At 43.3% G+C, this 14,611-nt stretch overlaps 1 protein-coding gene across 1 annotated transcript; it reads right to left on the minus strand.

The window, feature by feature from the left end:
- Window positions 1–3,418: 3,418 nt before the first annotated feature.
- LOC136508123 (probable diaminopimelate decarboxylase, chloroplastic) lies at window positions 3,419–10,598 on the minus strand. Its single transcript, XM_066502746.1, has 8 exons — window positions 10,046–10,598; window positions 8,326–8,500; window positions 7,302–7,451; window positions 6,364–6,525; window positions 6,026–6,211; window positions 5,236–5,358; window positions 5,067–5,156; window positions 3,419–3,712 (listed from the first exon to the last, which is right to left on the minus strand). Exons 1-8 carry the CDS (start codon window positions 10,543–10,545, stop codon window positions 3,626–3,628), a joined length of 1,473 nt encoding a protein of 490 aa, XP_066358843.1. The 5' UTR covers window positions 10,546–10,598; the 3' UTR covers window positions 3,419–3,625.
- Between the last annotated feature and the right edge of the window lie 4,013 nt (window positions 10,599–14,611).

A 14,611-nucleotide genomic window follows, 5' to 3' on the forward strand; every position in this document is an offset into this window, starting at 1 on the left:
TCGTGCTCCTCTTGTAAGCACACCTGAACCAACCCAAGTTGCTACGGTTCATTTGTGCGAGGGCACGCACACTCTGGAAAAAAAAACTTTCAGAATAAACACACAAAATTTTCCTAAAAGCCATTTTGGAATGAAGATATATATAGGAATAGTGGAGAAATTTCATTAAAAATAATTTAATTTTACATAAAAAAAATATCGGTAATATTGTAGTCCAAGCATCTGGCCGCCCGGACGCTCGCTTCATGGGCCTATTGACCGGCCCAAACAACTTGCTCGTTTGTCAACCACACATGGTGCTTCTAAACAAATTGGACCAGGCCATATTTCCCTACTCCGCCTTGTGTCGTTCTCCACCGCCACACCCACGCTGCCTGCTCGCCGCAGCAGCCCTCCACCGCGACATCAAAGCCCCCTTGCCGTGGCCGGAGTCTGCTCGCTCGCCGGTGCCGCTAAGCCTCCGCTCTTCCCCTCCCCAAAGGATCCAGAAGCACCCCCTCCACATGCGTCTTCTCTCAAGTCGGCCTCCATGGCGTCCCCTCCCACTCCACGGCGGCCACGTCCCTCTCCTACGTCACACCGGTGTCGCCTTTCCCAGATCTGGCAGTATCTCCTCTCCCTCGGCCGACGACGGGCATGTCAAGGGTGTGCGGGCGCACACCAGCCACCTCGCCCATCGCTGAACGGGAAGCAGGGGAGGCTTGCGCTCCCATCCATGTTGTGTCGTCGGCAGGAAGGGGAGGTTTGCGCCACCGCAGTTCCCCTCCGGGTAGGTCATGGCTGCGCGGTGATGCTGTGTTAAGTGTTTCTAGACGTTTTTCCAGACATGTTGCAAAGATGTTTCGTCTGGATGTTACAAGTGTTTCATGTGGATGTTGAGATCAAGATATTGGATATGTTGAATAGTTGTACACGTATACGTACGTTGCAGGTGTCTATCCCCAGTGTTTCATTTGTTTTTTACACATATCTTGCAAGTGTTTCAGACGCATATCTCAAGTGTTTCTCAAGTGTTTCATCTGTCTTCTTTTGCATGTCGTAAGTGTTGCATCTGAATGTTGCAAAAGTAGACCGGCATGTTGCACATTTTGCAATGGTGTTTCAATTGTATTCCTCAAATGTTACATTTGTTTTAGACATATGTTGCGAAGGTTTATCTTAGAGCGTGTTTGCGACCTTGTACGATGCTGGCCTGGCCAGCCTTACTTGCCCAGGCCTAGGGAGGCCTGCGCCCATGTACCAACTGAGCCCGGCCCAGGCGAACTGGTGTTTGTCACCCATTCCTCAGCCGGGCTAAGAGGCCAATTGGGAGCCCGTGTGCGCCGCGCGGAGGCGTGCTCCCAGGAAACAATCCCTAGCAGCATATCCCGGGGCCAGGCGCAGGGGTGCCTTTTGGCTCCTGGGGGCCAGACTCGCTCGCGGGCCAAGCTCACAAACACGGCCAGTTGCAGCCCACGAGTGCAGCCAGGCTGCTAGGCCGAGGTCGCAAACGCATTGCAAAAGTAGATTGAGTGTTTCAATGTTTGTAGTGAGACCTATGTGCCACAACCATCTACTTTGCATCTGCAAGGCCCACGTGCATGCCTGTGGGAGCAGAGGGGCGCGGGAAACGAGAGGAGGACACAGATCGAGGCATGCGTGGGAAATGAAGCGACGTGGGCCCCACATGAAGCACGCAAGGCGTATGGCCGGGCAAGCAAGGCATGCCTAACTGGTGCGAGCGTCCGGACGCTAACGACCAGATCGGACATCCGGGCGCTACCAGTTCCCAAAAACATAGGAACATCAAACAAATCCTCACATTCTAAATGGAGCCTTTTGTTAACTCTAACGCCTCACTTCCTCTTCCCAATTACCCAACCAAATGTGTTGCAACAATCTGTGTAAGGGTGTGTATGGGATCAAAAAATATTTTAGATCCAAATTCTCTTACGAAATATTTAGGTGTTGAATCAAATTCACCCTATGAAATCATTTGTTTGGTAGGTTGGATTATGATTTTCAAAAATATATATATTTTTTAAAACATATAGATTAAAATATGCTTTGGAAAAGTTCAGAATTATTTTGTTGGGCTAAGAACAACTTAAATACAACCTATTTAACTTGTTACACTTAAAAAACTAACTAAAATTACAAAGGGAAGACCAGAAACAGAACTGGGAGAAGCCAAACTCCAGCCGTTTCAAACTCTAATGAAAGGAATGCAGCGCGTTCGGCTCCCCCTCGGTGAAAATTCCATTTGGCACTAATTCTTGTGATTCTATTTTTCACGTTCGGCTCCGAAACCCTCAGTGGAACACCTGGCGTTGATTCTTGTGATTCTATTTTCTAGCTCGAAATCCCTCCGTAAAATCTCTATTTGGCACTGATTCTTAAGGGTGCGTTATCTCACAAACGTTTCAGATTCATCAGTTCCTTAGAGACATTCCTTCTAGTGAATACGAATCATGTTCTCAAATCGTTTGGCTAGTAGGTTCAATTCTGATTCTTGGTGGCTAAAATCATTGGTTTACATGAAAAAAAATTACAAAATACAAAAAAATGCTAATGTTTTTATGGACGAAGAAAAAAAATCAAAAGCATCTGATTTTAATTCGTTTCACTTGAAGACGATCACTAGAATCATTTTAGATTAGATGGGAGGGGTAGTAATGCAAGAAACAGAATCTGGAGGAAACTACTCTGAAGGTGATTCTGATCTCTATTACAAAAAGAGAAATCACTAGAAACGAATCAGTGTCGTCTTTAACCGTTTGGAAGTGTTTCCAGTGACTCTGAAAAGAATCCTAACCTATTCTCTTCTGGAGAGAATCCAAACCTATTCTCACATCCAAACGGACCCACAATTCTCTTGAGAAACGGATCGGTTCTGGCTATCCAATTTATCCCTAAATATTCCACTCCAACCGAACATAGCCCGTTTTCACTGTTACCTATCGCTGGATCGTAAATTTGATTCACGCCAGGGAAACTAGTTTCGATGCTTCTATTATCAGTCAATATTTAAAACCAGAAAAAACAGAACGTCGAGAATGAATCCATTTAACAATGGGAAAAAGCAATGGAAAAAGCACCTAGGGGGCCATAAATGTCTTTTAACTGTTTACTCCATTGAAACAACGTAGAACTAACTAAAAGAAAGCAGGAAAGCCAAAGAACATGTACTCAGATCAACGATAGAGCCTATCACCTTGGTCAAAACCAAGATTTCTGGTTGATCATAATCATAACACTACAAACCTACAACAGATTTTGGTATCATATGGTAGACCAGGTGACATATTTGGTTCGCAGGCAGGCAGGTCTCACCAGGTAAAATATTCAATCCCAACTAAATCACGCTCAGGCAGGTTGCAGGCATGGGTGCTAACTCCTAACGAGGCATCCTACTGCAGGGTTAAAACCAAACAGCCCCTTTTACAATAACTTCCTTAAATAGCAGTTGAGAATAAACTTGGTGCCAAAACTAACAGCAATGACAGGAAAGTTCAGGAGGATACATCAACAGACCAAACTAACTATCCAGTCACATTCCACAACCACAAGAAAGCAAAATGAGCTTGACAAAGAAACTCCAATTATTCCCAAAAAAACATTGCCGGTAGCGGTTGCAGATAAACATCTAAGCAGGAAGACCATCAAAGAACTTCATGTAGTCATCAAGCTTCTCCTCATGCCTGATCTTAACGATCGAACCATCCTCTTCCACCTGCAAAGCAAACAATAAACCGTATTGGTTAAGTGACCAATGAAGAAAACTGATAGACAAAAGAGGCAACAAATGGGGAACGTTATGAATGGACATCCCCCAAAGTCTCAATTCCTTACATTTACGGTCTACACCTGCATGGTTGACATGCAGAACTCTTAAGAAAACATTGGTTGGCCAATAGGCACGGGGGTATTTGGAAACCCATAGAATTTGCATGTTTTAAGAAACGAGCAACTTTGGCACTAGCCCTTATTTTAGAGCCCCAATGACTGGTTGTCAAGCTCCTCTCCATGATCCCCTACAGCCTCCATGTTCTACAGCACCTCAGGCTTGCCAGGCTTTGTTCCCTTAAGCTCCTCTAAGCCGCCAGCACTATGCCCCACTCTCCTAATTGGTCTGCTCAGCCTACCTTCTTAACAACAATCAACAATCCAGAAAAGAACCAAGCTCCCGTCCATGGACAGATACCCATCTGCGGCATTGTGGGATAGGCAAAAGGGACGACGCGCAGGTAGGCTGGTAGGTATGGACCAGGAGAGACAGGGTGCAGGCTGTGCGGCATGGTGTGGAATCAAGGGGAGATGGCATGCAGGGAATTTCAAGCCAAGTTTGAGCCTCTCCATCACTCTACATTTGAGGCCTTATGCAGAAAAAAAGGGTAGCTTCAACAGGCCCCACTCAAGTACTCAAACTTGAGCGGCACCAGCATTTGCCCTGAGCCCCATCATTTCCCAATGGGCAAGCAAGCCATGCAAGGAGGCGCAGTGGCAGTGGAGGGTCAGGAGCAGTGGGGGTTGCAACCCTGCTGGACCTCGATTCTTAGAATCAACCACCAAAACTGCTATAGTTACTCTAAGGTCTAAGGAAAGAAGACCCAGGCAAGTAATTGAAATTCCCTAGCTCGCAGTGGGTCTTTCCATTTTTCCTACAAAATAATCATGAGAAAAAAGGAATATAGGTGGTAATATGTCCCCCCCAGGGAGGTTGCCGCCCTTCTTTAGCTAAAATATCATGTTGCACTGTTTCAAAAAAAATCATCACAAAAATCATGTATGTAGTACCTAAAGTTTGTAGCTGAAACAATTCAGTCTGAAATTCATCTCTGATGTTGAGATTCAAAAAACACAAGTGTCACTGTCAACACATGATGAACAATGACAGGTTGACCACTTGTTTATTTTATTTCTTGACATCTAGGATTTATATCAAACTAACTGTTGCAACTATACTTAACTCTGTGTTCTACATACGTGATTTTTGTGATGATTTTTTTGAAACATTGCAACATGATATTTTAGGTATTGAGGGCGCCAGCCCCCCCTGGGCACTAAATATGTGTTGTAGTTTGTACCCAGTACTCCGGCGGCCTCAACTTGAGGTTGTAGGTAGAAGCCATGCTCATACAGTAGGCACCTGCGTCATGAACAACCAGTCCAGCTCCCTAAAAGGACAATATATGTCAGAAGGAAACAGAGGAGACACTAATCATCAAATAAAATATAATGGCTTTGAAAAAAGACCTCATCAGGGGTTGGAAGTTCCCTATCTTTTCCAAGGAAATCTGCGGACTCACAAACTGGTCCTACAACATCAAAGGTCGCTACTTCGGCACCAGGAGTGGGGGGAGAGACCAGTTCGATATGCTGCCACATGAGTAACAAGATTCAAGAGCTGAAATAACTTTCTTCACATGACATTTTTGTTTATTCGGTTAACATGATTTCTATGCATTTCAATGAAAATGAAACCTAAACATAAATGCTTCATCAAGTTGCTGCAATCATAGTGCTTCATTAAGTTGCTGCAATCCCTGAGTGATGCATAGTTGACTAAGAGAATCAGCAGTGGAAACAACAATCATAAAATAAATCTATGGCAAGAATGAGATGTAGCAGTATCATATCATTCCAAAACTAAGACTAAATCCTTTACTCTCAACACATTACCTAAATATTTAATCTACTGTGTGGTGTCTAGGTGATGCTGAGAACATAGGTGTGTAGTTGAACTTCCTGAGCCTACACCAGTAAATTACCCATATATGGTTGTAAATATTAGCATTGAAAAACTGTCCAATACAAGGCAATATTCAAAATTTCCATGCATTAATCTACTTTCTCAAGACTCACAATGTCAAAGTGGTTACCATCGTGGATACACAACCAAAGCTATGGCTTGGAATCATTATGGTTCTATAGCCGGAAAAAGAAACTACCTCGAGAACATAGTAGTAACACTCGCTATCATTGATTAAATCTCTACTAAACAAACCCTTCCTAAAAAAAATAAAAAAAAAAACTCTAAACAAACCTGGTATGCTCCATACAGACTAGGTCTGATGAGTTCTGCCATGCTGCCATCAACAACAATGAAATTCTTTGTACCATTAGATTTAACACCAGTTACTCTATTAACGAAGCAGCAAGTATTAGCGATCAAAGATCTTCCAGGTTCAATAATAAGAGTAAGATCTGTAGAGAGAACTAATTCTCGCACCTGCAACAAAATAAATAGAATAAACATGATGAATCAAGCCATAACTGCATAAGCTAACTTTTCATATCACAATAAGGAAAACTGATATCTTAAAGATGCATGCGTGCCTGCATAGATATGAATCAAAAACATGGTAAGGATGCTGAGCTTACAGTGTTGATGAGATCCATAGGTGTAGGTAAGACTGCATCGGTATGATGGTAATCTATTCCCAAACCACCTCCAATATTCAGGTACTCCAACTTAAAACCTTGTGCTCGAATTTCATCAACATAATTCACCATAAGAACTGCAGCATCTCTGAATATATCAACCTAAAAAAATGGAAGAACACTTTAGATACATCTACTAAGAAACAGGTATTCTGCAAAGAATACAGCAAAGAATACAGCCATCTAAGCAAAGAGTACTGAACACTGAACATAAATGTTCTGCATGAATATTATTTGGGTCTTTATGGCAGAAAGATAAAAGCCATAACCAGTATCAGATCACTTTAAGCAAAATAATTGAAATGGTATTTACTATAGCGACTTAGTGAGTGCATGGGTAGTACATATGCATGGAAGGATGGAGGATCTACCTCTTGATTCAGTCAAACATGCATCTTAATTTCAAAATAGTTGCATGGTCATCCTCAGGTTCTATACGGGACTTCAAAGTTAGATCTTAGAAGACAGGTTCTATAATGGACTTCAGGTATAATTTTAATAATAACAATAATTTCTAATTTTTACCGGTGGTAAAGGCTGTCAGGCAATCATCCTAAAACAGGGTACATTAACAGACTACAGGTGACATAGTGCAAAATGGTCATTGTTGACTGGGGCAGCAAACATTTAGCTGACTGCAGCAAAGTGACTGTTAACCCGACACAAGATGTTGCCTATTAGGCAGAGAAAAAAGTACAATTTACCACTGCAGGCAAGCTTTTTATTTCCTCAAATAGACGAATATGCAAGAGAGCTGTGTTTCATTGCATTAAGAAGAAAAAGAACAACTGCGGGCAAGCTCAGTCTCAGTTCAACAAATTCTAGACATAAGGCTATAGTGATATTAAAATAATACTACAAAGAGAACAAGACATTACCTTTGTAATAGTAGATCCCAGATGGCAATGAACACCGACGAGTTTGATTTCATCTGGGTATGACTTGATAGAGTCCAAAAACCATTGCAATTTCTCATTGCGGATCCCAAATTTGGACGTTTTATTTCCCGTGGCAACATACGGATGTACCTGTTGAAAAAAGTTCCTTCTTACAAAAAAATGTCCAAGCACTGCTACTTGGCATATCAACGTATCTTATAGGTGTGAAATTCAAAACTTTTATAACATTGAACTCTTCTTCTTTTTTTCTCGAACACGCAGGAGAGTTTAACTCTTCTTTTATTATCACTACCATTACTAATATACTGCTGACTCTTTTATCTTTTGGTAGCTCTTATATTGGGGTTTATCTCTACCGGTCTAGCCTGCCCAATTTGCTTGGGATTAAAAGGCTTTGTGGCAGTGGTCGCTCAAAAGTGGAAGACACAAGGAGTTATTTAATCCGTTAAAGGAAAAAAATCAGATAGGGAGGAAAGAGTGATCACAACAGAAGTGGCAGTTGTCCACAAGACATTCAAGTAATAAGGAAACAGAAGGAAAAAATCCATGGATAACAAGCACAAGTAAATTAAATCAATAAAAGGTACCCCACTCAAAACAATACAAAGGGATGTTAGCCAGCAGCCAGGTGCACACCCACAACTGGAACTTGATAGTTGAGAGAGAGAGAGAGAGAGAGAGAGAGAGAGAGAGAGCACAAACACAGTGCCTGCTGACTGAACTGAGGATGTCTTGTAGTAGTATAAGGTGATGTACACCCACTACCAGGCCATACATGTTCAAGTTGATGTACACCCACTACAAGACCATACCGGCCATTCTACCAACTACTAGAACAAAGCCATACATGGCCTATGGATAGAATGGCATGACCAAATAAGCAAGAGCTAGCCAAATTCCATCAAGGGATAAGACAAGGGCAATAAAAGAAACCAAATACTCTCATTGGCCGCATGTGTATACATGTACGTGTGTTTTGGGGAGTACTAGAGGGTAACCATACCTGCGGATCCACATCTGGATTTATTCTAAGCAAAACAGGCACTTTCTTTCCGGTAGCCCTTGCAGCTCTGACAATATTTTCCAAATCAAATTCACTATCCACGTTTACAAATACTCCGCTCTCAGCAGCTAATTTAAGATCTTCGAATGTCTTCCCATTTCCGTTAAATATACACCTGATCTTCAAAATAGAAAATGAATATAGTTACTTTCTATTCAGAAACAATGCCATCAACTGGAGAAACGGTGAGCTCTACAGCTGAAGGGGTTTGCAAGACCAATGGCAAGCGAAAATCCTTGAGTAGATTAAAACAATGCTATGCGATAGCCAATAATATCATTATGTGATTTTTTTTTTTTTGGTTTTGGGCCTATAGTCCATGTACACTTTTGTAACATTATTTATTCTTTCATACAAAAAAATAACCAGGTCTCTCCTTTTTGCACTATCAAGGACAGATCTGCACAAACAAAACCATAGTACCTGTATACACAAGTTCTGCTAAAAAAAACTGAACGCCTGTCAGATACCTTAACCAGCATTTTGGAATCTCCCAGCTCTTTCCAGATTCATGTTTTGTTGAGGACATATGTGGGAGTTAGATCAAAAGAAAATTCTTCAACCCTTTGCCAATGCACGTGAAAGTGACAATTCCAAGTTCAAAGTTTTTGTATATGAGTTTTTTACGCCGTTGTGCAAGGGAGGAACCAGAAGGAAGGTTGCGGCTAGCAGGGAAGAGATCTTCAGGAGGCTGTCCGAGGGTGCGCAGGTCAACCAGCAGGCCGCTGAGCCAATAGAGAATAACAGTCAACATCTTCTGTCCCGCAGCTAGGAACCTGACTTATGCATGCAGATTAAATAAAATGAACTTGGCACTAGAGCTGGCCTTTTTCGTACTAGAGTTTTGGTGACGTGCTTGTCTGCATGTTTGTGTGGCCATTATGTGTGATCCCTGTTCTTACTTTGTAATCTGGTATTCCCAGAAACTCGCTTTCTATAAAGCAGGGCCGGAGCTCCTTTGTTCAAAGGTGATATATACTTCAATCCTCCATTCCGCCCACCATTTATACAACAAGAATAAGACATTTAGACCTATACTGTGATGCATTCATATTTGATTTTTGTCTGCAACTTGGACTTGGAGTCTTGAAGTTGGAGAAATCAGAAATGGGTGGACTTGGCTTGCTGTTGCCTTATTGGGAAAAAAAGTAAAATTACAATATTTGCAGGGTAATTTCAATGCTTACTGAATTTTAACCTGCATTATTATTTGTTTATTAAAAGTACTAAAATGTATCTGCATATGGGGTATTTGGGGGTAAATGCCCTAATAGTGTGTCCATATCAGCCTGATAACAAGACACTTATCTGTGCTGCATAGACTTCGATAACAATATACTCCCTTCATTCCAAATTATAAGACGTTTGGCTAATGCATAGATGTTTTGGCTAATGCATAGACGTTTCGGTGCATAGATTTTGATAATGTATTACCGTGGCTAATGCAGTTTGTGCAATCGCTACAATAATCTAACATTATCACTGCTATCCATGCCAAATATACAGAAACGCCCTTCATCACCATCAGCGGCAATGCAACATAATCTATTATAATCCATCCAAAATTAAAACAATAAACAACAGCAGCAGAAAGTGAAGACATTTGCTCAATGACACCAGTCCATCCCAGGAAGTAAAAATCTTGGAACAAGAGCAGCACCTGGTGGGGTCAAATCCCGCCTGGAGAGCGAGTCGGAGCTCGTTGCCGCTAACGAGGACGGCGCCGCAGCCAAGCTCACGCAGGACGCGTAGCACGGGGAGGTTGTTGTTGGCCTTCACGGCATACCCGACGATGGAGCGGAGCCCCTGGAGAGCGTCGCGGTAGGCGGCGAAGTTGCGGAGGATCTGAGGCTTGCTGTAGAGGTAGAAGGGGCTGCGCTCGGCAGCCGCCATCGCGTCCTCCACCCGCACTCCCTCGCAGTACAGGTAGCCGTCGGCGCCGCGCCGGAAGCAGTGCTTCGGCACGCCGGCAGCCGCCGCCGCCGCGGGCTGTGGCGGTGGGGACGGGGAGGCCGTGGAGACGGAGGCGCGCACGGAGGACAGGCGGCCATGGCGGCGAGGGAATGAGACGACGGCGGGGCTCCGGCGGTTCGGGTGGCTCGATTGGGTAGGGTTTGGGGTCGGGAGAAGGGAGCGCGAGAGCAGGTTAGCCGTCGCCATTGCTAGGGTTTAGGGAGCGAAGTGTCCAGTACCAGTTCCACGCAAACACGAGTTTACAGAGATTTCAGGATTTGACCTCCACGTGTGCCTCACTCACACTAATTTCTTTGAATTGTTTCGTTATCTTTTCTCCAATTTATTTTTTTATTTATTTTCTTTCTTTTCCAGATACCGATTCATTTCGGGTGGCTCTTTTATATATATATATATATATATATATATATATATATATATATATATATATATATATATATATATATATGGGGCTCTTGCTTTTGTACTCTTGTTTTGTATCGAAATTGTGATTTTGTCCCTATTTTTTTGACTTTGAATTTACCCCTACTGTGCCGTTCACGAAGCACCAGTTTACCCCTACTCCGTCATCCACCCCTAACGGTGTTAAACTTTATACAAAAGGACATGATGCCCATGCGATTTTGCCCCTGTTTGTTATGCCTAATTGTGATTTTACCCTGATTTGGAATTAGACTTTTTTATTATATGCTGACAATTGATTAAATTTGGTCAAACATATTTGACACAACTTGCAATTATTTGAACTCAGATTTAATATTGATAAATATTCAAAATTTTGGGACCAAAACGTTCATATTGATGACAGAACTCGTTAGCTGGCTGCTATGCTGGCCTGAAGAAATAGCGGCGCCGGTAGGAACTGCACAGCGGACGGGGACGGAGCTCCGTGGGTGGCCGGGGATCCAAGGGAAACTGTAAACCACCAACTTGAACAGCTCCCTTTCATGGACACGGTAAAGGTGTTGCCACCCTCTTTTTTGCTGCAAGTGCAATTCAAAGCTGAGTCAGAACTAGAAACCAAAATGCACTTATGCACAATAATTTGTACAGCCTTGTACACCCTGTCTTACTGCAAAACGTTCATTTCCCTCCCTGTATGTGCACAGCTTATTTATATGTTTGCACTTACAAAAGTAAGTATAGCATAATGTTTCCTTCAGATAGAAGGCAAACTGCTTCAACAATTATAGATCACGCATGCTAGAGGAGTAGAGTAAGGACTTCCGTTTTTTCTTCATTAAGATAAGATAGTCTTGCACAAATGCAAACTATCGTTGACAGGAAACACAAATAAACATGGGGCAATAAACATTGATTCTTGAAGGCTCTACAGACTTACCATATGTTGCCTGTTGCATTGAGGGTGGGACTATTAGGGTGTGTTTGGTTGAGCTGTGGCTGTGGGAAAAAGCTGCTGTGGGCTGTGAGCTGTGGGAAAGCTGTTGTGGGCTGTGGAAAAGCTGAAAGCTGTTTGGTTAAACAAGTACAAAATATACCTTCTATCTTTATCTCTCTTGAAACAACTATGAAAAAGCTTTTTATGCCACCAATTTCGAAAAGCAGAAAGCCAAAAGCCAAAAGCAGGGTCAGACCAGCTTTCAAAAATGTACTACGGAAAAGCAGCTGCTTCTGAAAAAACAACCTAAAAAAACAACGCCTTTGGTTGGGCTTTTGGCTTTTTAGGCCAAAAGCCAAAGCCAAAAGCCCAACCAAACGCACCCTTAGTCATGTGAGATGCCCAGTGCCAATAAACACACTAAAGTATCACACTATCACTTTACTGTTTGAGTTCATTCTGAAACTGACCTCTGCATGAAGGAGTCAACTCCAACAAACGTCCTCTGCATGAAATGTAAACCAACAATAGATTTAGTCATCTATCTAGAGCTTTCACAATTCAAAGATGAAAGAATACAGATACAGATAGTAAATGGAGCATGTATTTTCAAACAAAAGCGTTTTGATTTACTCCACCTGAATGGGTGATGCTGTCCCTGGTCTCGTAGTGAAGATGAGCTGCCAGCTACCTTCGATTAAACTAGAACTCGTCTACAGAGAAACAATAAAGCTAAGAAGGCAAGCTTTCCTCTAGTTTCAAGTAGAACATTTTGAGCTTTGTTGGGTGCACATATGGTAACAGAGTTTTGAGTTTATTTTTTCCTAAACTAAAAACTCCCTGAGTCACTTATCTTGAATTCTAAATCAATGCAATACCTCACCAGAATTAGAGCTTAGCTGTTCCAGATATTCATTGTCACATCAAACCAATTCTACCAAAAGGAACAATAGTGTCATTCAGTTAAACATGTGGAGTCTGTAATATTAATTACATGTTGTTAACTGATTTATTCTGTGCAAGGATATATCATACGAAGCTCTAAACAATCTCCAAAGTAGGAAGCTTCGGCTCCAGCATATTATTGCTGTTAAGGCTGTAAACCCGCTAGTTCAAAGTTCAAACCTCACCAGAATTTCTCTGTACAGTCGGCTTCAACTTAAATATGGAAGATTTAAGCTAACCCATTTGATAATTGACACCTGAAGCATTAATCTTTGACAGTTGACTTCACTAATTAACCACTATCACGGGTAAGCTGATTAGATTATAATCGCACCGGATCAGGAACGCCTCCCAGGGCCTCGAGAGCCTGCACGGCGCTCTCCACTTCCTGCAACCACCACAAAAAGGCGTCAGCCTCCAGTGACATGCCCACCTGCACGTCAGCAAGCACGTGGTGCGCTCGGTAGAGGTCTAGTGAATCGCGAGTCTCTTGCCTGGAGCTGGCGCGGTGCGACGGCGCGGCCACGGCCCCATGTACGCCTCCGCCTCCGCGGACGCTACCGACGGCGCCTGGGGTGGAGAGCGCCTCGCGCTCGCCGGAGGAAGCTCGCGCTCGCGTGGAGGGGAGCTCGCTGGAGGAAGCTCGCGCAACCCTAGCCGGCAACGCCGGGACGAGCGGGCACCGGAGTGTGGTGGAGGGAGGAGGAGACGCGCCGGGGGGAGTAGGAAGGAGTGAGGATGAGCCACGCCGGGGGAGGGGGAAGGAGGGAGGAGGAGCTACGCCTCTGCCGGCAGCTGCGCCTCTGCCAGGCCGCGAAACCCTTTGCGGGCCGTGACTTCTCGTCGGAACGAGTCGAGCGAACGGATGAGAAAGGAGAAAGGGGGTATCATTGTCTTTTCATATCGGTGTCTTTTCTTTTTCTTTTTCTTTTTATCATTTAATCCAAGCATTTTAACGGTGTTACAAAACAGGGGTAGACGGGAGCTTCGTTTGAAAAAAGCGAGAGTAAAATCACAAAGTTAAAAAAATAGGAGCAAAATCACAATTGAAGTACTGGACAAGGGCAAGAACGCAATTCTCCCTATATATATATATATATATATATATATATATATATATATATATATATATATATATATATATATATATATATATATATATATATATATATATATATAAGCAATCAAGCATGCGATGGGTTTTGACATGAAAATGAATTTTTAGGGGAAAACAAACAAACAAAAAGGGCGCTGCTGGCGCTCGGACGTCCGATGGATATAGATTCCATCGAACGCCCGCCCCGCACGCCTCTGCCTCCTTTCGGACGCCCGCGTCTGACCCACGTTGCATCTCGCATGCTGCACCGCCTCCACATACACACGCAACCCCGTGACTCCTACTGCCCATTTTAATTAGCCTTTTTGTGTTGCGCCTGTGCATCCGAATTTTTTACCATTTGGCCCCTTTTTGAAAGTTTCTCATAAATAGACCCATGGCGGAAAGAATTCCGGAAATGAACTCTGGGCTCGGCGCCGAGCTCGGCGCCACCGTCACTGGCGCCGAGCTCCTAGGCATGGGGAAATGGCCTGCTAGGGGGCTCGGCGCCAGAGTGACTGGCGCGCGAGCCCCCTGCATTTAATCACAACCCAACCTTCTTCCCCGAGCGTTCTTCCTCTTCTTTCTCCTCCCTCTTGGGTTTTTCTCTCCCCATTCACCCTACCTCACGAATCGACACATTGAACCTTGAAAACCTTGATTTGATCCATAGATCTTCGAGAGCAAGGTATACTTGCTCACCTCCTTGTTTTTTCGCATCGATTCGGTACATATTAGTCGGATTTTTAACCTAAGAATCGTCATCACTTAGGGTTTCATTGTATCCCTCAATATATGTATTATACAACCGTAGGTTGATTCCAAGGCGTGGAAAAAGCTAGCAAATCAAGCCGCATATAGTTATGTTATGG

The sequence above is a fragment of the Miscanthus floridulus genome, chromosome 15, assembly GCF_019320115.1.
Source record: "Miscanthus floridulus cultivar M001 chromosome 15, ASM1932011v1, whole genome shotgun sequence".
In the NCBI taxonomy this organism is placed as follows: domain Eukaryota; kingdom Viridiplantae; phylum Streptophyta; class Magnoliopsida; order Poales; family Poaceae; genus Miscanthus; species Miscanthus floridulus.

Bases quoted from the DNA above. Each gene is read 5' to 3' on its own strand.
- LOC136508123 (XM_066502746.1), bottom strand. From the start codon at position 10,545: ATGGCGACGGCTAACCTGCTCTCGCGCTCCCTTCTCCCGACCCCAAAC. The intron at 6,212-6,363 runs GTAAGCTCAGCA...ATTTTGTTGCAG, and splicing joins CTATGGATCTCATCAACACT to GTGCGAGAATTAGTTCTCTC. The intron at 5,359-6,025 runs GTTTGTTTAGAG...CTCATGTGGCAG, and splicing joins GTCTGTATGGAGCATACCAG to CATATCGAACTGGTCTCTCC.